Here is a 24,466-nt window from a genome sequence, read left to right on the forward strand (position 1 = left end):
GAGATGCCGCACCTAAATAACATTTACATCTAATCACACTTAAGTTACATTATCATTATCAAGTGAGATGTCAATCAGAAGCAAATTAATCATTTACTCACTCATCAACGCTAAAATCAAGTTTTTATTCACGCGTGAGCGCCTCATCAATAGAAGAGAATTCATATGTGGTCATGTATATGACTGACGGTAATATTTTTCATATAATGTGTATGTATTGAGTTTCGATTTGTACATCTAACTTTATTTGTTGGGTTACGAATTTAAATGAGTTTCATTGAAGGTTGTAAATTATGATAAGCTTAATTGCTCTAGTGCCTTTTGAAAGCATAATTAATCTCCTTACAAAGTGACTCATTTTGCACCGTAAATCAATATTTTGTGTCTTGACAAAATAAAAAAAAATAAAAAAAATCAATATTTTGTGTTTTGCATTATCCCTCCCGGTCGAATCCGTCAAATAATATGTTAAAAAAGCCGACGTTGGCATAAATGAGACTCACAACTTTATTCAACAAAGATGTGGGTCCCATATGCTCCATGTGGTGCAAGCAAACCAAATTGCAAGTACTTGAAATTGAAATTGGTTAACAAAACACGGCCGTTTTCATGTAACTACTTTAACATCTGAGGCGTCATCAAGACTTTACAGGAGAAGAGGGAAGAAGAGAAAAACGAGGGAGGAAAAACAAAAACGGAAAAGGAAAACGTGGTTTTCTATTCACAGCTGAATTAGGTGTGGCATTTTCACAAACACTTGGGGTGCAGAGACTCATTCACCACTGAGAAAAAGCACCAAAAAATGCTGAGCTTTCAAACTTGCCTCCCGCCCATACTGCCGAGCGCCTCTGTGCACCGTACCCGCGCTCTAAACTCTCTTTCTTGCTTGGCAATCTCGAAAAAATCCGATTCGGAGCCCGATCCTAAACCTCGCTCCAACGCAAAACCGAAACCTCGCCGCCAAAAAATTGAAACTTCTGAAGACGAAGATGAAGAACAAGGCGAGACGTTCCCGACGACGATTCCCAGGAAGCCTCGGCGTGGGCGTAGAAGCGAGGCGGCGGCGGTGGAAGATTACGTGCGGGAGTCACTTGATCGAACATTTGCATCGATCAGAGAGCAGAACCCAGAAATTGTTGAGAAGAAAGAAAAAGTGATGAAGAGGAAAGTTGACGACGATGAAGAAGATGAGGGTTTTGGAAGAGAGAAGAGCATGGTGGTTGAAGAGGAGAGTAGGGATTGGCCTTTGGATGCTGACGTGGGGTGGGGGATTAGGGCTTCGGAGTACTTTGAGAATCACCCGATAAGGAACGTGGTGGGTGACAATGGGGTTGAGCTTGATTGGGAAGGTGAGGTTGAAGATAATTGGGTGAAGGAGATTAATTGCTTGGAATGGGAAAGCTTTGCATTTCATCCAAGTCCGCTTCTGGTTCTTGTTTTTGAGAGGTACAACAGAGCAAGCGATAACTGGAAGGCTTTGAAAGAGCTCGAAAAGGCGGTCAAGGTCTATTGGGATGCCAAAGATCGCTTGCCTCCTCGGGTATGTGTGTTTTATCAGACTCGTCATTTTCATTTTTTGCAATGATTTTTGGATGATTGTTGTTAAAGATTGTAACTTTACCTCCAATTTCTGTTTTTGTATTCGACAGTCGATTAAGATAGACATTAATATTGAGAGAGATTTGGCTTATGCTCTCAAAGTTAAAGAATGTCCTCAGATTTTGTTTCTACGAGGAAACAGGATCTTGTACAGAGAGAAAGGTGAGAAGTTATTTTCCTTAAAAAATCAGTGCTTTTTTTTAGCTAGAACCAAAGCATGGATCATATACTTTTGCAAGTTGTTCCTATGTTGCCATGATATTAAGTTTGTTTTGTTTTTGTAGAGATTCGAACAGCAGAAGAATTGGTTCCAATGATAGCGCATTTCTACTACAATGCAAAGAGGCCTTCCTGGATTGATGTCAAGGAGCTATCTCCACCTTACTAGTGGCAATCTGGTACTTAGAATCTGAATGCAGTAACGTTTGTTTTTTCTTTTGTTTCTTTATGCTTGAAGCTTGATTATGAGTTCTTCCTGATGGCTTCAACATCTGTTTTAATGTTTTTTTGCCTTCCAGGCTTCAGATTATGCGCTGGTGAAAGCATTGGTTAATTCAGAGCTTGGAAGCATGGAGCAAAATCGAGAGCAGGTTGCATTTGCAGGTAAAAGCTGATGATCCCTGGGTATTGATTTTGAATGGGTGTTAATTAGGTAATGAATTATTGTCATTTGTGTTTGATGATATCTTTCTTTGACCATACTGATATAATTTTTTATATGAAACGAACCTAATGGAGCTCACTCCTACAATGTCAGTGATTATACAAGATGCTAAATTTGCACAATAAAAAGAATTAGTTACAGAGTGGGAATTGGTTAACTGTAATTTCAATGCATTCTTCACTCATGAGCTTCTTGTGGAATATGGACCAATTGTACTAGAAGCTAATGTCATGGATATGATATATCATTACACTAATTCACGGCTTGTAAATTGCAAACAAGGCGAGGCAGTGAAGGCACTCTATTAATAGGCTCAGAATTAGAGAACAATAGATCCCAAAAAGTTACACTAGAAAGATGCATTCTTGTCAAAGGAATGTCAAAGTTCATACCACATGTTTCTTCTTCTTCCTCGTTCTCCTGGCAGCTGCAGGTCCATATATAATTTCCTATTATTCACTCATATTATCATAGGGTAGCTGATAAATACATGCGTATTCACGATTGGGATATGCCTAAACACTTTGTTTTCGTAACATTCTTATACCAATTGTAATGTATAGGCTAGGCTGTATAAAACTGTTATAATTTGGTTTTTGTATTCTCTCTCTCTTCCTAAGCAAACGCATTTTATTCCCCTCTTAGGACATGTGACTCTCATAAGCGATACTGATTATTGCTGCATGTGTGTTTGTATGCGTTGTGGAAGCTGAAACAGAGTATGCGAGAACCAGGTGAGCAGCCTGTGTGTGTGGCATCATGGGACTGTTTTAATGGTGAAGAGGGCAAATGTAGCTTGCAGGAAAAAGTTGAAAGGTTGTGGAATCTGCAGCTATGGTTTGCTTGCTAGACATGATAAGATTTTTGCTGGTGCGGCTATGGTTTGCTTGCTAGACATGATAAAATTTAAGTATGTATGTCAAGTGTTTAAGATACACTAAACGCAATAAGATCGTTATCCCCTTTCGTATGGTTTTTGCATTATTTAATATATAATTACTTGTTGACTATGTACATTTTTATTCAACCAATACACGCAACTTTTCAGAAAGAGCTCAGAAATAGAGATTAATTTTCTTAAATCTAGTGTCCTTTTAAACTTACAGTTAATATCAAATTCAGATCGTTTAAGGAAAAAAAATTAAATAAAAAGAAAAATAAAAGAGGATTAGGCACTATGTAAACAAGTCTTAAATAAGACAACAAAGAAAAAAGGGCAATAAATAAACTTCTTTTTACCTGCTCATGTGAATCTTGTGGTGACTGCAGTGTTTTTGTCCAGGTATTTGGGAAAATCATGTAATATACATGAAACAATTTCCAGTTAATTGTACTGTCCATCCCTCTTGGCACAATCAAACCTTCACAATCTCTTCCTTTTTTAATTTACCAAGTAAATTTTGAAATATATATATATATATATATATATATCTAAAATTGGATATGTATTGGTTTGGAATCAAGTAAGGAATGCAGCAGAAGCAGCAGCATATGGCACATATAGAAGCTAATTGAGGTTGATACGACTCCATAAATATGCTTAGAGTCAGAATTAGAATTAGAATAAGAAGCCACCTATATATTTTTGTGAAGGAAATAAATGGCAAAGCTTCTTCATATTCATACCGCCACCACCACGGCTTGCTTCTTCCTCCTCCTCCTAGTCCTCCTAGCAGCAGCAGCAGCAGGAGGTCCATATATACTTATAATGGAGTTTGATTTGTGTTGGGTTTTTGCTGTGTTGTGTGTTGTTTTGTAGTTGAAGCTAGTGGAGTGGTGGGCGTGGTGGCAGGTGAAGAAGAAGGATCAGACGAAGGCGAGCCTCTTCGGTGCATAACCACGTGGGACTGCACCAGTGTCCAAGCTTGCAAGCAAGAATGCTCGCACTATGCCAGTAGCTATGGATCCTGAGTAACTTCAGAGCCTCCTCACAAAGTTTGCTTGTGCATGGTGCACCTATGACTGCCCACGCCCTCACAAAGTTTGCTTGTGCATGGTGCACCTATGACTGCCCACGCCCTCCTCCATCGCCCTATCTACCTATAAATTAACATACATACATACGTGTAAATAAAACCTCACATCCCGTGTGTCTGTATATGGGATGGGATATTTTAGTACTTGTGCAAATATGGTTAAAATCACATAAAATACTACAAGGCTATTGTAGTATAGATGCTCATGCAAGGTCGTTCTCCTCAAGGACTATTTAGTAATTTATGTAAAATCAAGTTCCAATTAACTACCTAAAATTAAAAGTTGAGAAAGATGATTATGAAATTGTTTGATACTAAAAATAAATTTTAAAAAAAAATAATTACGATTGAAGGAAAGAGTTTTAAATACCAATTTATAACAGCACTAGGGTTTCACCATCACCTAGCAATCCTATGAATTTTTACCAATTACTTATGATTTGCGCATGCCACTTTGAAGGTTAAGTTTTCCTAATTTATATTCTACTTGTAACCTCCAACATAGAACGTATATCCAACATGCAACTCGTTCAGACGTTCGAATCAAATCTAAACATGAAAGACTCATTAGGCCATCTCCAGCCATGGGCTATATCCCAAATATAGCCCTAAATTAATGCAAAACCCATCTCTAGCCATGGGTCAAATTTGGAGGCCAAATTTATAGTGGGCCCCATCCATGTGCTTTTCAACAACCAATCATTAAAGCACTCCCCACTCCTCTTTATGAAAATAATAAAATATGAAGGACCCTAAAATATAGCCCTGCATGGCTGGAGATGGAAAAATTTAGCCATGCACTATTCTTTAAAAAATTAATATTTTGGGGGACTAAATTTTTAGCAATGGACTACATTTAGCCCTATGGTTGGAGATGTCCTTAAGTTTTGTGAAAACCCTTTGAAAAACCATGCAACCCTTAAGACGTGGTGTTCATCTTATGTGAAATTACAATTATTAATCACAAGAAGCCATCGTCAATTTCGGGGAACCTTTTGACGAAAATTGCATCCAATTACTTTTCTAAATATCCTAATGGTGATCAGGCATTAAGACAATTAGATAGTTTAAAACAGTGATTAACAATTCAAAGTATGCATGCGGTCACTCATAAGCAATTAAATAAAAATTAAATATTCATGCTAAGGTTCAAGGCTTCACCCTAGTAAAAGAAAATTAGTTACGCATATTCATAATTGAAATCCAAAAAAATATCATTCGAATGAATAAGAATGAAAACACTTGAAAGTCGCAAGAACTCCAAAACCCTAGCAATTGCTCTCCGCAATGTGACGTTCAAAAGCCAAAAAGAAGTCTCCCAAAATTGCTTTGAAAACCAACTTAAATACATCCTAAAACCTAGCTGCCCAATCCCCAGAAGGAAACTAAGTTAAAATAAAATAATACTATGATATAAAATCCAAATTGGATTAGGAGAATCTGCCCACAATCTGCCCAGTCACGTTTTGGCCTCAAATCTCCTCCAAATCCGGCCCAAGATAGCTTGTTTTAAAGATAAAAAATATTCTGAACACTTCTTCATAAGGCCACGAACTCATCCGAGGTCATCTTGGGCTCCAAAAAAGCAATAAAAGCCCAAAACGTCATTATTCTAACACTGTGCATCACTCCTTTATTTATTAACCAGGAAATAACCGCTTGGTAGAAAAATCTGAAATTTTGATACGATCAAGTTAAGTGACTCACGAACGTCCTCCAACTGGAATTACTCCAAAATTCGTCCATTTGATTATGTTTTGCTCCAGAGGAAATCAAAAGTCCTATATTGAAAATATAATTCAAAGTATAAAAATTCTTCCAAAATTGTTAACCAAAATATACTAAGAATGGGGTTTAAAATATAATATAAAATGTACCCATCAAAATACCCCCAAACTTGGCTTTTGCTTGTCCTCAAGCGAAACAAATCTAGAAAACAAACACAAAAATTAACGAACTAAAAACTTTAAATAAAACCTAGCTAAACAAAATTTCCATTCAAGTTGCAATCCATAGCAAATTTTAAAAATTAGAACATCTGTTCACTAGATCCAACTAATCCCACCACAGAGTCTAAGCTATTTAGAATCAATTAGAAAAGAATTCACAAACTTCCTTCGGTGTAAAGTGAACCATCATAGTTAAGGAGACTCAACTAAGACCTTTACCCCTCATCCCTTTTATTCATACTTCACACACTTATAGAATCATTCTTCTTCTTCTTATTTTTATTTTTATTTTTATTTTTTTCCAGTAAGAGTGGTGGTTGTGCAATGTTGGTTCCCTTAAGCTTTCGATTCAACCCATGTAGCGAGCTTTAGGTCAATGACTCCCAAACCACTAAGGCTTTAGGGCACTAGGTGTAGAACACCCCTAAGGACTTATTAACTCTAAGCTGAAAAGGCTACGAAACCAATTAACCACCCTGCCTCATGCCAAAACTCTACCGTTTGACTCAAGAATCACTGCTGATTAGGCAGGACTGGCCCGGTTACTAACAAAAAGCTTTGGGTAAGGCAATTATTACTTTATAACACATACTAACTCTTTTTGTTTTTTTTTGTTTTTTGGAACAAAAAATAAAACACACTTGGACAAAAAGTAAGTATTTCAATCTCACTCCCCACAAACCATGTTGGTGTGATGTGCAAATTTCAAAGTATAATTCATGAATTAACGTCTAAGCAATGATAAATAGAAAAGACTCCAATGTGGGATTGATCTTCACCATGTCCATTTGTTCTAACGTTTAAAATAATCTATGGATATTAACTTTAAAACGAAAATTTTAAACAAGACCCAAAAATAAAAAAATAAAAAAAATCTCAAATCTCAAATTTACTTTCCCACCCCAAAACTTAAATCACACATTGTCCTCAAGGTGTGGAAAAGAAAATAAAGAAGTTAATAAAAATAGTAAAGCCTAAAATAAAACATAAAAAATATGCGAGTGAAAATAAAGGACAATACTTAAGAAAAATTAAAATAAGAACAGAAGGGAAAGAACACACCTTGGACGCCATCTGTTGTCAAGCCTGGGCAAGTGGAATGTACGCATGGGCAAGTTGTCAAGCATGAGTTGTTGTTGACTTGACATTCAATTCTTTTTATTTGGCTGTGTGATTGCATGTCATTTAATTTAGTTATATCAATCTATTGTGGTAAGGTCTCATTCCCTACTGAGCGGTGGTTGCTCATCCCTCACCCTGTTTAATTTTTCAGATAAATTAGTGGGCTAGACGAGGACTAAATCGATTGAGGCTGAATTAGATGGGAGAAGTAGAGCTTTATTTATTTCTTGTAAAGTTGTAAGATTTCGGATCTATTTTTTTAAGAGAAGTTTATTTTAAATCTTGTTTCAGCATCTTTTTATTTTATTTTAGTTTTTATTTTCTCACGCACTTGGCCCAGGGTTTCCACCGACCCCCCCGGATCCAGGGTGTGACAATAAGTGCCATCGATAAATTTCTAGAGGTCATGACCGACTAAAAAGGGTTTGAGCTGGCGGAGCCAAAGGAGATAGTTGGAGTCAATAAGCTTGATAAAATGAGAAGAGTTGGGGCTAGAGAGGGAGATGGTGGATTCAAACGAAGCCATGAGGTGGACCTAAATGAGAAGATGATCGAATAAGGGAGAGGGAGAAAACCCTAGGTTAGGCTGATACCATGTATTAAACTGATTATACAAAGTCCCTATTTATACTGATACATAAAATCTACTTAAGGTAGGAAATAATATAGACATGAATACAATCCGATTTACAACAGGAAAAGTTAATTGCTAGGAGGAGATTGTGACGTTGACTTCCGTGTGTGCTAGAAAAGAAAATCTGTGTTAACATTGGGACTCACAGGGGGAAGAGAGTGGCTAGAGTTTTTCCCAAAATTTTCCTCAACAAGTGTTAATTAGATAACAAAGTACGTTTAAAAGCTTTTTTCCTCTTTTTATGCTGTATAAAAGCTTTCCTAGTTTTCCTGTCTATGCTAGTCTTGTTATTATGGATGTTCAGTACATGGAGAAGAGAGAGAGGGGACATAGATTTATGCTATCCTTCGGATCTGCGGTCCCCCAACCTCAACACAACACTACATGTGAATTTTATGTTGTTTCTGTTTCTTGCTTTCTTTTATGTCAACAACATTCCATGTGAGTGTAAATTAGTCTAAATTGGACCCATTGATGCTGATTGTGACTTTAGGTTATATATATCCTTGGGATGGATCACCCTTCTCTAATATCTCCCTCCCTCCCTTTCTTAATTAGCATAAATTGTTGAAATATACTTAAAATCAAACATGAAATTCTCGGAGACCATAGTTGCGATGGTTTTAGGTATTGCTCTTTCCTTCAACATTGGGGAAAACATGAGCTGCAATGCTGCTGGACAGTATGACTACTTTCAGTTTGTTCAGGAGTCTCCTTTTGTATTTTGCAAAAATATTAATGGAAAGGGATGCAACATCCTACCTGTGCCACGGATATTTACCATCCATGGCTTGTGGCCAAGCAACTTCACACATCGTCATAAACCTTGCGTTGGTGCACAATTTAGTAGAGATGTGGTATATCTATCATACATAAATACACATATTGAGAATAATGCATGCAACTTTTGTTATGTTTCTCGTGTTTTGTTTAGTTTACTTCTGGTTTTAGTTCTTTGGTGTTTTTTTTTGGCATGAATGCTCGAAATGATATTGAATTTTTCTTTGCCATTGTTATTAGATGAATGAAGCCTCCAATAATGAATTGCGAGCTGATCTGGAGTTGTCATGGCGAAGCTTCATCGCTTGGTTGCACCAGGCAAGTCATATAGTTTCACACTAAGAAATTCTATATTGCCAGATTTTCTCATCTCTCAAGTTTGTTGCCTCCCAAGACCTATCGAAACTATACTATTCACATAAACAATTGGCGGATCCAGATTCGACATACAAATTTGTATAGTAGGAAGAGACATTCGGTTTTCGGTGCGGAAGTTATAGCAGATTGTGCATCCATCTTTGTCAACCACAAGAAGCTCATCGCTATTCCAGAGTGCCAATGCCCATCCGCCCTCCCTGAGGTCCATCATGGGGATCGATGCGAGCTCAAAACCTGCGTGTTTTGTCCAAACACAAGCACCAAAATCATCATCCATCAGCCACATTCCAAAGTATGGACTAACATCATAACTGTAATGCCAAACACAAAGAGCAATGGAAGATTCATTCCACACTGTAAGCCGCAAGAAAAGCCCAAAAAAAGTTGTATCATGGTCTAGCAGCTCATCTGGTAACGCTACCTCATCAAACACCTCATCACTCATGTCAAACGAAACCATCACTTGCCTAATCTTTTCTTCATATGGCATTTCCTCCTCATCCACGTATTCCTTTTGTTGCTCAGATCCCAACCAATAACACATCCCCTTCAAGTGTATCTGGAACCTTTCAGGCCAAAGGAAAGTAGTTTCTGTTTCCAAAGAGTAAGTCTTGATCTCTCTCCAAGAAGAAGATTCTTCACTACTTCCCAGCGTGTACACTTGTACTCTCAGAGGATAAATAACCACAGAATATAATGTATGAGCATGCCTTTGCGAACCATAAAATATAATGTTAACAACTTTATAAGTTTTAGATATAGGATCATAGCCAAATCCCATGGCCCTTTCAAGCCGATAATCTAATGGTAGATACGGGGCACGCTGCTGATATAGGGACTCCCAATCCGTAAAGTATTTCTCCGAGGGAAGAAGCTTGAATTCCTGAATTGCCGGATTCCACAAAAACACCTTACTATAATTATCTACGTTTACACAAATGATTCCATGACAATGGCCTACAATCCTAAGTTCTTCACCACCACTCATTACACTCATAGAAACTGGAACATTGATGTCCTCCACCCTAGACAATAGAAAACTATGCGCACCACCATCTGCATCCTCGCAAAAAGTAAGCACTGAGAACACAGATTCGGTCTCGCTAAGCACTGAGAACACAGATTCGGTCTCGCTAGCATTCGGGTCCTTATTAGGGACTAATCGCTTCAAAAAGATTGATTGATTGTTGTGCAAGCAATTGGAGAGCTGATTGCCTACGAACCTGGGATTGTTGATCAACGCATACCACCATTTGGAAGCACACTTGAATCGCATAAGGGATTTCGGAGGTAGACTTGATAGAATTTTTACCAATAAATCTTCCCCAATTTTGCAACTGTGTGCCATTATTTCAGCTATATATATGTCTCAACCCTTTCCATCTTCTACTTCTTCTTTTGCACACACAAACAGGAAATAACAAAACAACACCCAGGTGAAACATGAGGAAAAATTATCATATCTGTATTATATATAAATCAAAGAGTAAAAACAACGTAAGACTTTCTAAAGTGTAATCCACAGAGAAAGTTCGATTAACATCGTATTCAGAATAACAAATATTAAAAGGGATTAAAGTATACCAAACCATATTAAACATTACAAAGAAAAATAGGTATATATAGTTACCTTATAATGAGTGGGAAGAGGAACATAGCAAATATACAATGGAAAGAAGCAAATTTAAGGTTTGATCATGGGATGAGAGAGAGAGAGAGAGAGAGAGAGAGAGAGAGAGATGCGGCAGTAAATCCGGATCTGTTCTCCCCAAAATTGGTGTCCTCATCATTTGTCTCTGCTTGACATGTGTTCTTCACTTTGATTGTATATATATGAATGTGTGTATGATATTTACGGTTAATAGCATGAAATAGATACATAACTTGCACATCACATCGCTAATATTTTCAACAATAAAATATAATAATTTCGATATTCTTATTGAAAGAATTCAATCAATTGTCCATGGCACACTAGGAAAAAAATATTACCAGATTTTCTCATCTCCCAAGCTTGTTGCCTTCCTCCCAAGACAGAAACTATATATTCACAGGTCCATTATATTCTTCAGTAATTAGATTTTTTAATGGATCATAATAGGGTGGAACTCTTCGAATAGGAAGACACGTACGGTTTTTGGTACGCAGGTTATAGCAAATTGTACATCCATCTCCGTGAACCACACAATGCCAATGCCCAATCCAACCGCCTGATGTCCATTATGGGGCTCAGTTCAAAATCCAAGTGTTTTCTCCAAACACGCTTGGCAATGGCAATGGCAATGGCAATGGCAACGGCAACGGCAACATCATCCATCAGCCACATTCCAAATGATTCAAAACCATTACTATCATTCCTACGCACGCAAGCCACAAAGACCAATGCAATCATTCCACCTTACTATAATCAGCTGACTATATTCACTTCAACCTAACAGGAGAAAGTCATGTCTGGAAATGGAAAATCTAAATATATGTTTTGCATCTTATATTAATGCAAGTTTAATTATATATATCTTGATCATCAACAACTACAATATAGAAAACCCTCCTTGTTCATCTTTACAGAGAAAATGTCAACTAGGATAAGTGGGAAGACGCGAAATTAAGGTTCGATCATGGCATGAGGGAGAGAAATGCTGCGCTGCGAGTGAGAGAGCTTGAGCTGTGGAGGGGGCAGAGAGGCGAATGTCTCTTTTGTCTGTAAGGTGTTTTGTAGGAGGGATTTTGTCTTTATGGGAAGGTCTAAATATAACCCCCTCCTGCTGACTTGATCCACCATAAAGAATTTCATCCCAGCAATCCCCTCTTTCGTCATATATTTTAACTGTATAAAGAAAATACAAAAAAGGAAGAGTTTGAATAAAGAAGAAAAAAAACCCTAGCAGCTGCCGAACCCCACTCGACAGTCACTCAACCCCGATAACCGGCACCCTCTGCTCCTTCTCTCTCCTCGTGATGTGATGTGATCCCACATCAGAGAGAGAGAGAGAGAGAGAGAGAGAGATAGAGTCTTTGTTGGGGTTGGCAAATTACCAGAGAATGGGGAGTAACCATTGCGTATTTGCATGTTGATAGTGTGTTTTTGGCTTTCTAGCGTTCTTGTGTGAAGAGATCAACCTATATATCCCCAACCTGAAATACTCACCCATCGAATTCCTTAACCTCATTGATAAAAAAGAAAATATCTAAAAATACTAAATCTTATACTGAATATGTAGTAGAACTCGATCCCCTTTGGAACAATTTTCTTTTCTAATTATCTGCAATATTGAAAATTCGTTGACAACAACTATAGCCTCTAAACTTGCTTTCAAACAATTTCAATTAGGATCGAACTATGCAGGTAGTGTGTTATGTAATGACATACACAAAACACCAACAGAGTACATCAGTGTCACCATAAGAGAAAAAGGAAAATATAAAATAAGAATTATATTCATAATGTAATTATAAAGAGAATCAAGGGATCTATTTCTTCAGTGCTTTAACCGCTTTCTCGGCAGCATCATCCAGATCTTCTGCTGTAATTAAAGCCATTCCACTTTCCTGCACAGCCATTAACGAACAATAAAGTTTCTAATATACATTCTGAATATATTTTCCATGAATGACTTTTTTTTTCTTTACTTTCATGTATTAGGATCCCAAATTTCTAATTGTTACCTTCAGAATTCTCTTTCCTTGGTCAACATTGGTGCCTTCGAGACGAACGACCACGGGCACTTCTAGTTTAACCTTGAACATGGATGAACAAAAGTTAATGCTCCTTCCTTAGTGGAATTTTTTTTTTCCCAAAATTCATCTCCCAGCAGTAATTAACCAAATTATTTCAATCTCCTTCTTAAGCACAATCCAAAGTGATATCAAGTAAAATGAAACCACCAGGAAATAATTTGCCAAAACATGGCAATTAATTGGAGAATCACCTGTTTAGCAGCATTGACGATTCCACTTGCAATCACATCACATTTCATTATTCCACCAAAGATATTCACCAAAATGGCTTTCACTTTCTCATCAGAAGTCAGAATCTTAAATGCCTCAACAACCTGTTTCACATAATTTAAAATTAGAGAAACAGAAAGAAATTTGAGTTTCTTATGTGCTATAAATCAGTCATATTCTTTAACAGAGAAGTGTACAACCAATAACAAAAACTGGGATTCGGCTTTAGCACTCAGACATGCATGTGCACATTGCGCAAAGAGCATCCTCAATTTTTTAACAAACTAGTGAACCATCTTAAACCCAAAGCCACATTCAAATTGAGATATAAAACGGATCCTGATACAAAAGAAGTAAAGAATAAAGCTGAAAAAGAAAAAGACTCGATGACAACAGCGGGGAAAAAAAGTCCGACAAGCAGTTCATTCATTTCCTATCACTCCATCATTACCTGGTTTTCGGAAGCATTTCCGCCTACATCGAGAAAATTGGCAGGAGTTCCCCCGTGTAATTTAATGATATCCATTGTAGCCATAGCTAATCCTGCACCATTCACCATGCAACCAATTTCCCCATCTAATCCAATATAATTCAAATCTACTTTGGCAGCAGCCACCTGTCAGTAGGTAAAAGGCACCAGAGTAAATAAGTAAACACCAAAAAAGATTGTTATCTACCACAAAGAACTTCACATTCAAGTTGTGCACGCTTAACTTTAGACACAGCGCGTCCTGTTGTAAATGTATCAGATATTATTCAACTACCTAGATAAAGCATCTCCAACAAACAACTCATGGGTGGCAGCTGGGCTTTACTATAACAATGAAATATTATACCCAGTAGACGACAATATGGGAACTTTCATTGGCCCCGTTATTCCTCCATTCCTGTTGGGAGTGGGGATCAGGAACGCCTATTAAAAGCTGACAAAGGTTTGCTAGGTATCTCGGGGCCCCACCTTCCTCCACCCCTATAAAGGGCAGGTCTAAACCTGCCCAACCCAGATCATGATTTTAAACAAAAAATTCCGTTACAGATCAACATAAGATGTGTGAGAATAGCTGCTTGTAGCAAAAATCCTCACCAAATTTGGAATGCACATGTTGCACATACATATAAACCAAAAAAAATTTAAATCTGTACAGGAAGGCGGGAAAAGGAAAGAAAAAATAAAATAAAAATTGAAATACATTAAAAGGTAGAGCCCAAAAACCCTAAACAATTAGAAGTGAAATTCAAGTCTACAAAGGAAGATGGGGTGGTAAGTGGCAACAGAACTGCAACGAATGGTACTAATCAGCTGTAAAAGTGGTCAAACACAAGGATAATTAACCAAACCTCTCGAGGATCCTCTTGTGTTGGATCACGAAGAGCAAATATCTCTTTCTGACGAAAAGCAGCGTTATCATCAAAGTTCAACTTGGCATCAGCAGCTACTAGCTGGTTATCAGAAGTCTCTGCAAGTGGATTGATCTGTCCAAAAATCAAGGGTCAGATAGGTAAAATGGAAGGAGGGGAAGTGGTTAAACAGTACAATTACTTTAACCTAAAAATTATGCTCACTTCCAGAAGTGTGCAGTCAGTCTCACTGAATAGCTTATATAATTTCTTCACTTGATCAATTGAACTACTTCTATCGGCCACTTTAGGAGCCAAACCATCAACAACCTTTGCGGCATCTTCATCTGTAATTCCAGTGAAAACATCAACAGGTACCTATCGACCATAGAATAAGAAAACAAAAGTAAGAAGATACTAGTTAAATCACAATACCAAAAAGGAAAGAGTAGTTGCTAAAACATAAAAATAAAAGATAAGGCTAAGTACCTTTATTATCTGATCAGGGAATTTCTCAGCAAGGTCTTCAATGCTTGTTCCTCCCTTTGCACAGGCAATTATAAGCTGAAAAATGGATATCAAAATATGCATCTTAATTCAGGAAGCTCACTTTGAAGAAAACTTACATTAACAAAGACATAGGAAAATAAAATAGGTAATTTGCACCAGACAAAGATAATGAAGTCAGTTTGAGAACATACTGGGCCAGCAGTTTTGCGATCCAGAGTGATAGCAAAGTACATCTCATTGACAAGCGACAACTTTTGGCACAAATAAACCTGTACAGGCAAAAGTTAGAAACCAAACTATAAGTAAAAAATTTATAGTGCTGATGTGTATGTTCAAGAAAGTTTGAGGCTTGGAACTCCTTAGCACCAAGTTTTATTAAATATAAAATAAAAATGAAAATTTGGAATCCTCAGCAACAAGGATTCCAAACTTTAACATAAAAATGAAAGTTTGGGAACTAACATGTATTGAATATTACAAGTTAATATAAATGTACAATATGAAACAAATTGCAATGCCAACCTTGCTGACAATTTTTCCCTGAGGACCTGTTTGCTTGGTAACAAGAATCTGACCAAGCATCTTGCCTGCAAGAGAAGTACAAAATTGAAATAAAGAAGAGCACCAAAAGGAGAAAGCAGCATCACATCTTAGAAAGCAGCAACTTCCAGAATCATACAGAACAATAAATGTACAAAAGACTACCACAACATACTATTGTAAACTAACATGCATGCATTGCTAGAGGCATTGTAATCAAACGTATCAAGCTGGGGTGTGATAGAGTTATTTCTATGAGAGCCAATGTTGGTATGCCCAGAGATAACTTTAAGAAAACAAAAACGCCAGGGAAACATTCTCATATAATAAAGATGGTTTTTAGTACCAGCGATATCTTCAACTTGGTCAGCCGGGACAATGTGAACACCACCCTTAAGACCATTTTTAAAGGTTCCCAAGCCTCTTCCACCAGCCAAAACTTGGCTTTTAACTACCAACTGCACCAAAATCCAAGTTAGGATTGCCCCTTTTCGAACACTAAGCTAGTTTGCTTAAAAAAAATAAAGATATAACAACAGTATTCCAACTTTTACTTTTTCAGCCATTGAAATATGAAGATAAATTATCCTCAAATCAGACATAAAGTTTTGTCCTGGAAAAGAAAACGAATATTGCTATGAATAATTCTTTTTTCTCGGTTTGATCAGCAACATAGAATAGTGCTTGTCTTCTTGTCAAAATAAACCTGAATATGAAAAGACCATGATTTCCAATAATTACCTCACTTTCCTTGGGGAATACATCCTGAATTGCCCTTTTGACTTCATCGACGGATGCAACGGCAGCACCTTTCGGAACATTAACCCCATATTTGCTCATCAAATCAGCCCCCTGGTTTCAGCCAAAGTGCAAGGCATTCATCCTCAAAATTCAAACAACATTCTCACTCTCGCACAGAAGTATAACCAACAACTAGATTGATGTAATGTGACTCGAAGATGTACACCATTCTCATAAATGAAAAGAAAAAAAAAAAAAAAAAAAACAGACATTTGGCACATAATTCTATACATGTATATTTCAAAATTTTGAAGTTTTTTTTTTTTTTTGGTTGCACAGGAAGACAATTTTTGAGGGATGAAAATTTTCACTGATCACTACTATTAACTTTAAAGAAATGTATTAAATTAATCAAAGACAACAAAATAACTATGAAACATATAAACAAATCATAAAACGAAAAATTGTGTTCTTGACCCTCCAGAGTTTCTGGAGAATTAAAAGAGAAACAGATCAGCTACATATGAAAGTTCGAATTTGATTGTAAGTGTGAGCGAAATATGCAGAGAGAGAGACCTGATATTCGTGGATGTTGAGGCGGCGGAGCTGTTGCTGCTGCCATTTTCCGGCGATAGAGAGAGAACGAGAGGTAAGCTGCTTCAGTAATCCTCTCACCATTGTTTAAAGCTCTCAAACCCTAAAGCAACAACTAGAGAGAGAGACGCACACAGCGAGAGAGAGAGAGAGAGAGAGAGAGAGAGAGAGAGAGAGACTGCGTTTGCCGGACGCAGAGGCGATTGGGTCTGAGAATGCGAAAGAACCCCTACCCTAGTGCATTTTCTTTTTTAATATTCTTTTGACCCGTTTTAGGCATTTTATGATTTTCATTTTGTTTTTCTTTTCTTATTTTATGTGAGCCAATAGATCGGCGCCGCGTCATAGATCTCCGGTTCCTGTTATTTTTTTTTTTTTTTTCAGACTTTCAAAACCTGTTACTATGAATGAACCGGTTCTCAGTTTGATCCCAATGTCCCATTTACTTGTTGGTAAAATTTCAAGCTTAAAAATCACAAGGGTTGTGCGATTGGTAAACTGTTATTTTCAATTAGCGAGTTATTTAGTGCCTCAATGACAAGAGTTTGAAACTCATTGGAAGCACTTTGTGGCCAGAAACAAGTCAAAACATGATCGGAGATAATCTCACTCTTCGGATGTGGGGACACTTAGTGATATTTATCAATTTTTTTTTTAAAAAAAATCAAGCTTAAAAAATGTGTATGCCCATAACAGGCTAGTATTGTAGTTCAAGTGTATTTACTCTTGCATTTGATGTCATAGATTCGAGTTACCTCTCCTAATATCAAATGAATAAAATAAACAAAAAAACATAGACACACCATAAAATATATGGCACCATTGAACTGTGATACAATCGTACAAAAATAATGTTGTAAATTAAACTTAGATGATATTTTTTCATAATCTATTTCTTTTAAGGCTTTTTATGGCTCCACTTTCTGAACAGCCAGAACAACAATAGGCTATAGCAATGGAAATGTAGGAAAAGTTCAAGGTTTTTAATTATATTAGTGATATATCAATTGATATCACACATAGATTAATACATTAAATTCTAGAAAAAGGACTAATATATTAGGGCCCGTTTGATAACTATTTCAATTGTAGTTTTTAGTTTTTATTTTTTAGAGTATAGACGAAAACGAGAGTGAGAATGGAAGTGAGGATGACATTGAGAAAGAGGATGAGAGGGAGGAGTAACAAAAGTGAAAAAAAAATTCATCTCATCTTCTCTCTCAATCCCATCTCTACTCTTATTCTCACTTCCATTCTCCCTTTTCTCTATAGATTTCAACACAAAAAATATAAAAACTAATATTGAAATTGTTATCAAAATTGTTAGTTCAATTTGAGAACAACATATACAGACTTAGTATTGCATCTCTCTCTCTCTCTCTCTCTCTCTCTCTCTCTCTCTCTCTCTCTCTCTCTCTCTCTCTCTCATCCTTTGATCAGGCCTTAATTTTGCTTCTTCCCATTGTATATTTGCCATGTTCCTTTTCCCTAGTTTTTTTGTTTTTTTTGTTTTTAATGTTTAATTTTGTCAGGTAATTTCTTTTTTGAATAACAAATTCCAGCGGTAGGGTGAGGGACATATGTCAAGCAGAGACACAGGGGAACGCCAATTTTGGAGAGAACAGATCCGGAATCACTGCTGCATTTCTCTCTCTCATCCCATGATCAAACCTTAAATTTGCTTCTTTCCATTGTATATTTGCTATGTTCCTCTTCCCACTCATTATAAGGTAACTATATATACCTATTTTTCTTTGTAATGTTTAATATGTTTTGGTATACTTTAATCCCTTTCAATATTTGTTATTCTGAATACGATGTTATCGAACTTTCTCTGTGGATTACACTTTAGAAAGTCTTACGTTGTTTTTACTCTTTGATTTATATATAATACAGATATGATAATTTTTCCTTATGTTTTAACCTTGGTGTTGTTTTGTTATTTCCTGTTTGTGTGTGCAAAAGAGGTAGAAGACGGAAAGGGTTGAGACATATATATAGCTGAAATTAATGGCACACAGTTGCAAAATTGGGGAAGATTTATTGGTAAAAATTCTAACAAGTCTACCTCCAAAATCCCTTATGCGATTCAAGTGCGCGGCCAAATGGTGGTATGCGCTGATCAACAATCCCAGGTTCGTAGGCAATCAGCTCTCCAATTGCTTGCACAACAATCAATCAATCTTTTTGAAGCGATTAGTCCCTAATAAGGACCCGAATGCTAGCGAGACCGAATATGTGTTCTCAGTGCTTACTTTTTGCGAGGATGCAGATGGTGGTGCGCATAGGTTTCTGTTGTCTAGGGTGGAGGACATCAATGTTCCAGTTTCTATGAGTGTAATGATTGGTGGTGAAGAAGTTAGGATTGTAGGCCATTGTCATGGAATCATTTGTGTACACGTAGATAATAATAGTAAGGTGTTTTTGTGGAATCCGGCAATTCAGGAATTCAAGCTTCTTCCCTCAGAGAAATACTTAACGGATTGGGAGTCCAAAGTTTATCCGCGTGCCCCGTACCTATCATTAGGTGATCGGCTCCGATGGGCCATGGGATTTGGCTATGATCCTATATCTAAAGCTTATAAAGTTGTTAGCATTATGTTTTATGATTCGCAAAGGCATGCTCATACATTATATTCTGTGGTTATTTATCCTCTGAGAGTACAAGTGTACACGCTGGGAAGTAGTGAAGAATCTTCTTCTTGGAGAGACATCAAGACTTGCTCTTTGGAAACAGAAACTACTTTCCTTTGGCCTGAAGGTTTCGAGATATACTTGAAGGGGATGTGTTATTGGTTCGGAACTGAGCAAAAAAAGGAATTCGTGCATGAGGAGGAAATTCGATATGAAGAAAGGATGAGGCAAGTGATGGTTTCGTTTGACATGAGCGATGAGGTGTTTGATGAGGTAACGTTACCAGATGAGCTGCTAGACCATGAAAGAAATTTTTTAGGGCTTTTCATGCTGCTTACAGTGTGGAATGAATCTTCCATTGCTCTTTGTGTTTGGCATGACAGTTGTGATGTTAGTCCATACTTTGGAATGTGGCTGTTGGATAATGATTTTGGTGCTTGTGTTTGGACAAAACACGCAGGTTTTGAGCTCGCATCAATCCCCATAATGGACCTCAGGGAGGGCGGATGTGTATTGGCACTCTGGAAAAGCGATGACCTTCTTGTGGTTGACGAAGATGGATGCACAATCTGCTATAACCTCTGCACCGAAAACCGAATGTCTCTTCCTACTGTACAAGTTTGTATGACGAATATGGATTCGCCAATTGTTTATGTGAATAGTATAGTTTCGATAGGTCTTGGGAGACATCAAACTTGAGAGATGAGAAAATCTGGCAATATAGTTGATTGACATGTACACGAGTTTGATACAACATTATTGTTGAAGAATACACAAGTTCCACATCGGAAACTTAACAAAATAGAAAGTCTCGTATAATAAATGGTTCCACTCCTAATAAAATCGAGGCCTTTTGTATAAAACCCAACACATGTTAAACAGATGGTTAAGTTGGGGACAATATCGATGTTGCTAGTGGTGGGCCAAGAGTCCGTCTTTCTAAAATCTTAACAATTATGATCCAAGCTTCTAATTTCAAACAACTAATAAAAAGCACTGATTTTTTAAGAAAGAAAATTCTCATCTTTTTCTCACTGTACGTATGTACATTCTTTTGATGACCAAAAGAGATGTAATTAAACTTGTAGTTGATTGACATTTGCATGCAACTCATATATATAAGATTTTCCATTTCCAGACAAACATGATGACTATGCCTGTTGCAAAACTATATAGGGATGTGCATTAAGAAATCAAAACATAGATTATATATAACACAGACTGCAAATTAAGCATTACGATCATGATCATGATTATTTCATTGCGTCACATAGCTACGTACACATTAATTCGATTATGACTTGCCACCCTTCTACCTATAGGCTATAGCATATACCATACAGGTGATTGTGGAAGACATTCTTTTGACATCCTCTTGGGACAATTCACTGGATTAATTGCTCTGTCATCAAAGCAAATTACGACTTCCAGCAAATATTGTTTTGTCTTCTTCTTCCTCTTAGATTGCTCGCAAAGGAGAAGAGGTCTTCTCCCGCCTATAAATGATCGGATGGCTTGTTCAAGGTCAGTAAAACGATATGACTTGCCTGGTTCAATCGAGCTATTAGAAAATAGAGTATGAGCTTTGTATTGCTTCCACAAACTCCTGGCACGGTCGAAGTATTGCATCTGCGAAAACTTGTGGTCGGAGCACTTGCCGTGTGTGTTGTATTCATATTCCCAGAAGTCCATATTTGACCGCCCACTGATGAAGCTTCGCCATGACAACTCCAGATCAGCTCGCAATTCATTATTGGAGGCTTCATTCATCTAATAACAATGGCAAAGAAAAATTAAATATCATTTCGAGCATTCATGCCAAAAAAAACACCAAAAAACTAAAACCAGAAGTAAACTAAACAAAACACGAGAAACATAACAAAAGTTGCATGCATTATTCTCAATATGTGTATTTATGTATGATAGATATACCACATCTCTACTAAATTGTGCACCAACGCAAGGTTCATGACGATGTGTGAAGTTGCTTGGCCACAAGCCATGAATGGTAAATATCCATGGCAGAGGTAGGATGTTGCATCCATTTCCATCCATAATTTTGCAAAATACAAAAGGAGACTCCTGAACAAACTGAAAGTAGTCATACTGTCCAGCAGCATTGCAGCTCATGTTTCCCCCAATGTTGATGGAAAGAGCAATACCTAAAACCATGAAAACTATGGTCTCCAAGAATTTCATGTTCGATTTTAAGTATATTTCAACAATTTATGCTAATTAAGAAAGGGAGGGAGGGAGATATTAAGGAAGATCTCTATCGATGGAGAAGGGTGATCCATCCCAAGGATATATATATATATATAACCTAAAGTCACAATCAGCATCAATGGGTCCAATTTAGACTAATTTACACTCACATGGAATGTTGTTGACATAAAAGAAAGCAAGAAACAGAAACAACATAAAATTCACATGTAGTGTTGTGTTGAGGTTGGGGGACCGCAGATCCGAAGGATGGCATAAATCTATGTCCCCTCTCTCTCCGCTCCATGTACTGAACATCCATAACAACAAGACTAGCATAGACAGGAAAACTAGGAAAGCTTTTATAAAGCATAAAAAGAGGAAAAAGCTTTTAAACATACTTTGTTATCTAATTAACACTTGTTGAGGAAAATTTTGGGAAAAACTCTAGCCGCTCTCTTCCCCCTGTGAGTCCCAAAGAAAAACTCCATAGAGGGGGAGGAGTAAGAAGCATCATTACCTCATGCCCCATTTAGGCATGAGAGGGAGGAGACATACTTTACGGATTGGTAGTCCCTAGTTCAGCAGCGTGCCCCTTATCTACCATTAAATAATCGGCTTGCAAGTGCCACGGGATTTGGCTATGATCCTATATCTAAAGCTTACAAGGTTGGTAGCGTCATACTTTATGGTTCGCAAAGGCATGCTCATACAAAATATTCTGTGGTTATTTATCCTCTGAGAGTACAAGTGTACAAGTTGGGAAGTAGTGAAGAATCTTCTTCTTGGAGAGAGATCAAGACTTACTCTTTGGAAACATAAACTACTTTCCTTTGGCCTGAACATTTCGAGATATACTTGAAGGGGATGTGTTATTGGTTGGGAACTGAACAACAAAAAGAATTCGTGGATGACGAGGAAACTCGATATGAAGATTAGGCAAGTGATGGTTTCGTTTGACATGAGTGATGAGGTAGCATTACCAGATGAGCTGCTAGACCATGATACTACTTTTTTTGAGCTTTTCATGCGGCTTACAGTGTGGAATGAATCTTCCATTGCTCTGTGGTTGGCATAGCAGTTGTGATGTTATTACATACTTTGGAATGTGGCTGATGGATGATGATTTTGGTGTTTGTGTTTGGAGAAAACACTTGGGTTTTGAGCTCACATCGATCCCCATAATGGACCTCATGGAGGACGGATGGGCATTGGCACTCTGGAAAAGCGATGAGCTTCTTGTGTTTGACATACATGGATGTACAGTCTGCTATAACCTCCGTACCAAAAACCTAAGGTCTCTCTTCCTACTTTTCAAATTTTTATGTGGAATCCGCCGATTGTTTATGTGAATTGTATAGTTTCAATAGGTCCTGGGAGGCAACAAAGCTTGAGAGAGGAGAAAATCTGGCAATAGAATTTCCTAGTGTTTCATGTACTGTTGTACACGAGTTTAATACAACAATATTTTTCCAATAAGGAACTTGTTAAAAGAATCTGATCTATGCTTTTACTTCTAACAGCTAATAATAAAATGCATTGATCTCCCCACCATCCTTTTTTCTCCATACTTATATTCTCAAAGTTTTTAACCGTACAATCTGGACAAATTATTCTTTTTGATATATCCTAAATCTAACTAATGATGCAAAAGCGTTCAACTGAAATCTTAGATATTGATGCTAACTCAAATAATGAGTAATACTCAGTAATGGTGCATTTGGATGAGAGAAAAAAACTTGGGATTTTGACAAAACTCAGAATTTCTAAATTGACATGAACCAATTTCGGTGTTTGGATAAAAAAAATAGAAATTTAGAAATTCCGCGTGGAAAAAAACATGGAATTTGGAGATCATAAATCCCAAGTTTAAATTCTATTTAAAAGTCATCATTTCTAAAATCCCAAGAGAGATTGAGTTTTAAAAAAAGATAACTTTACAAATAAAGGTTAAATTCCGTGTTTTAAATTGGTCACCCAAACAAGAAACTTTACAAATTCTAGAACATTAATTTCCGTCATTTTAAATTCCGTCATTTATGAAATCCTTTGTACTTTTAAATTTCCTCATCCAAACGCACTGTAAGGGAATCACTCTTATTAAAATACTTAATTTTGCAGCTTTGGGGTTTTTAAATATTTCCCAAGAAACACAGTATTTTATGCTGTCTGTCTTCATTTTTCTCTTTCTGTATTTTTTTTTCTTTTTTTTTGGTTTTTTGTTTTTATTTTTTTGGATCCCATATCTAAAACCAAAAAAAACTCTGATTGCCTTGCTAGCTGATATATGTCCCAATATAATTCATGTGGCTACTTTTGTGGAGGGAAATTGGAGAAAACAAGGGGCTTCAAATATTTTTGGAAATTTCCCGAATTGAAAGATGAGAAAATTTTAAAAAAAATTACGCGTTTTAAGAAGAAGAGTGATTGAAAGGAGAATAGGTTCTGGTGGGCTTGGTTTTAAGAGAGAAAAAAGAGTTTGGCTGTCCAAATGCTAAGATGTAGAAGAAGAGAAGTGTGGGAAAAAATATGTGGTGTCATGTTTTAGGTAGTTTTTAAATAATGTGGCATGTTTAAAAGAAAAGTCAAGCCGATTAAGAAGAAAAAACAAGTAGAGGATTCACGTTCGTAGAGTGTACTTATTAAAATTACATTTGTTTCACAATTCAATATATCTTTTTTGGTCATTTTATATTAAGGTAAATAAGTAATTCAATAAATGGTTTGGTAGTATGGTGTACTCAATTAATTTTAGAGTTTGTTTAGTTGTACTCTATAAGTAAACTTCCATTATAGGTTGAAAACACATGTCATGCAAAGATAGGCAGACATCGATTTTGGGAAGAACATATCCGAA

General features: G+C 36.9%; 5 protein-coding genes and 1 pseudogene across 10 annotated transcripts; 3 read left to right on the top strand and 3 right to left on the bottom strand.

Moving 5' to 3' along the window:
* The first annotated feature begins 619 nt into the window (after positions 1 to 619).
* On the top strand, positions 620 to 3,309 carry LOC117638895 (thioredoxin-like fold domain-containing protein MRL7, chloroplastic). Of its 6 annotated transcripts, none has more exons than XM_034374060.1 (5): positions 620 to 1,540; positions 1,650 to 1,761; positions 1,884 to 1,997; positions 2,118 to 2,251; positions 2,973 to 3,309. In XM_034374060.1, the coding sequence occupies exons 1-3, from the start codon at positions 803 to 805 to the stop codon at positions 1,985 to 1,987; spliced, it is 954 nt and encodes a 317-aa protein (XP_034229951.1). In that variant the 5' UTR covers positions 620 to 802; the 3' UTR covers positions 1,988 to 1,997; positions 2,118 to 2,251; positions 2,973 to 3,309. The 6 variants fall into 6 exon arrangements, with proteins under 6 accessions (XP_034229951.1, XP_034229949.1, XP_034229953.1 ...); XM_034374058.1 differs by having other exon boundaries at positions 2,909 to 3,238; XM_034374062.1 differs by having other exon boundaries at positions 2,982 to 3,238.
* Positions 3,310 to 9,097: 5,788 nt separating this feature from the next.
* On the bottom strand, positions 9,098 to 10,750 carry LOC117637356 (F-box/kelch-repeat protein At3g23880-like). Its single transcript, XM_034372227.1, has 2 exons — positions 10,733 to 10,750; positions 9,098 to 10,497 (listed from the first exon to the last, which is right to left on the bottom strand). The coding sequence occupies exon 2, from the start codon at positions 10,448 to 10,450 to the stop codon at positions 9,098 to 9,100; it is 1,353 nt and encodes a 450-aa protein (XP_034228118.1). The 5' UTR covers positions 10,451 to 10,497; positions 10,733 to 10,750.
* Positions 10,751 to 12,397: 1,647 nt separating this feature from the next.
* LOC117637357 (succinate--CoA ligase [ADP-forming] subunit beta, mitochondrial) lies at positions 12,398 to 17,050 on the bottom strand. Its single transcript, XM_034372229.1, has 12 exons — positions 16,756 to 17,050; positions 16,180 to 16,290; positions 15,785 to 15,896; positions 15,421 to 15,485; positions 15,090 to 15,167; positions 14,878 to 14,952; positions 14,614 to 14,766; positions 14,389 to 14,523; positions 13,502 to 13,666; positions 13,032 to 13,154; positions 12,769 to 12,840; positions 12,398 to 12,651 (listed from the first exon to the last, which is right to left on the bottom strand). The coding sequence occupies exons 1-12, from the start codon at positions 16,855 to 16,857 to the stop codon at positions 12,574 to 12,576; spliced, it is 1,269 nt and encodes a 422-aa protein (XP_034228120.1). The 5' UTR covers positions 16,858 to 17,050; the 3' UTR covers positions 12,398 to 12,573.
* Positions 17,051 to 18,485: 1,435 nt separating this feature from the next.
* LOC117637358 (F-box/kelch-repeat protein At3g23880-like) lies at positions 18,486 to 20,117 on the top strand. The gene is made up of 2 exons (XM_034372230.1): positions 18,486 to 18,503; positions 18,739 to 20,117. The coding sequence occupies exon 2, from the start codon at positions 18,784 to 18,786 to the stop codon at positions 20,104 to 20,106; it is 1,323 nt and encodes a 440-aa protein (XP_034228121.1). The 5' UTR covers positions 18,486 to 18,503; positions 18,739 to 18,783; the 3' UTR covers positions 20,107 to 20,117.
* Positions 20,118 to 20,717: 600 nt separating this feature from the next.
* LOC117637359 (ribonuclease S-2-like) lies at positions 20,718 to 21,694 on the bottom strand. The gene is made up of 2 exons (XM_034372231.1): positions 21,340 to 21,694; positions 20,718 to 21,177 (listed from the first exon to the last, which is right to left on the bottom strand). The coding sequence occupies exons 1-2, from the start codon at positions 21,604 to 21,606 to the stop codon at positions 20,731 to 20,733; spliced, it is 714 nt and encodes a 237-aa protein (XP_034228122.1). The 5' UTR covers positions 21,607 to 21,694; the 3' UTR covers positions 20,718 to 20,730.
* Positions 21,695 to 21,892: 198 nt separating this feature from the next.
* Positions 21,893 to 23,084, top strand: LOC117638651 (annotated as a pseudogene).
* Positions 23,085 to 24,466: the final 1,382 nt, after the last annotated feature.

This window comes from Prunus dulcis, chromosome 8, assembly GCF_902201215.1.
Source record: "Prunus dulcis chromosome 8, ALMONDv2, whole genome shotgun sequence".
In the NCBI taxonomy this organism is placed as follows: Eukaryota; Viridiplantae; Streptophyta; class Magnoliopsida; order Rosales; family Rosaceae; genus Prunus; species Prunus dulcis.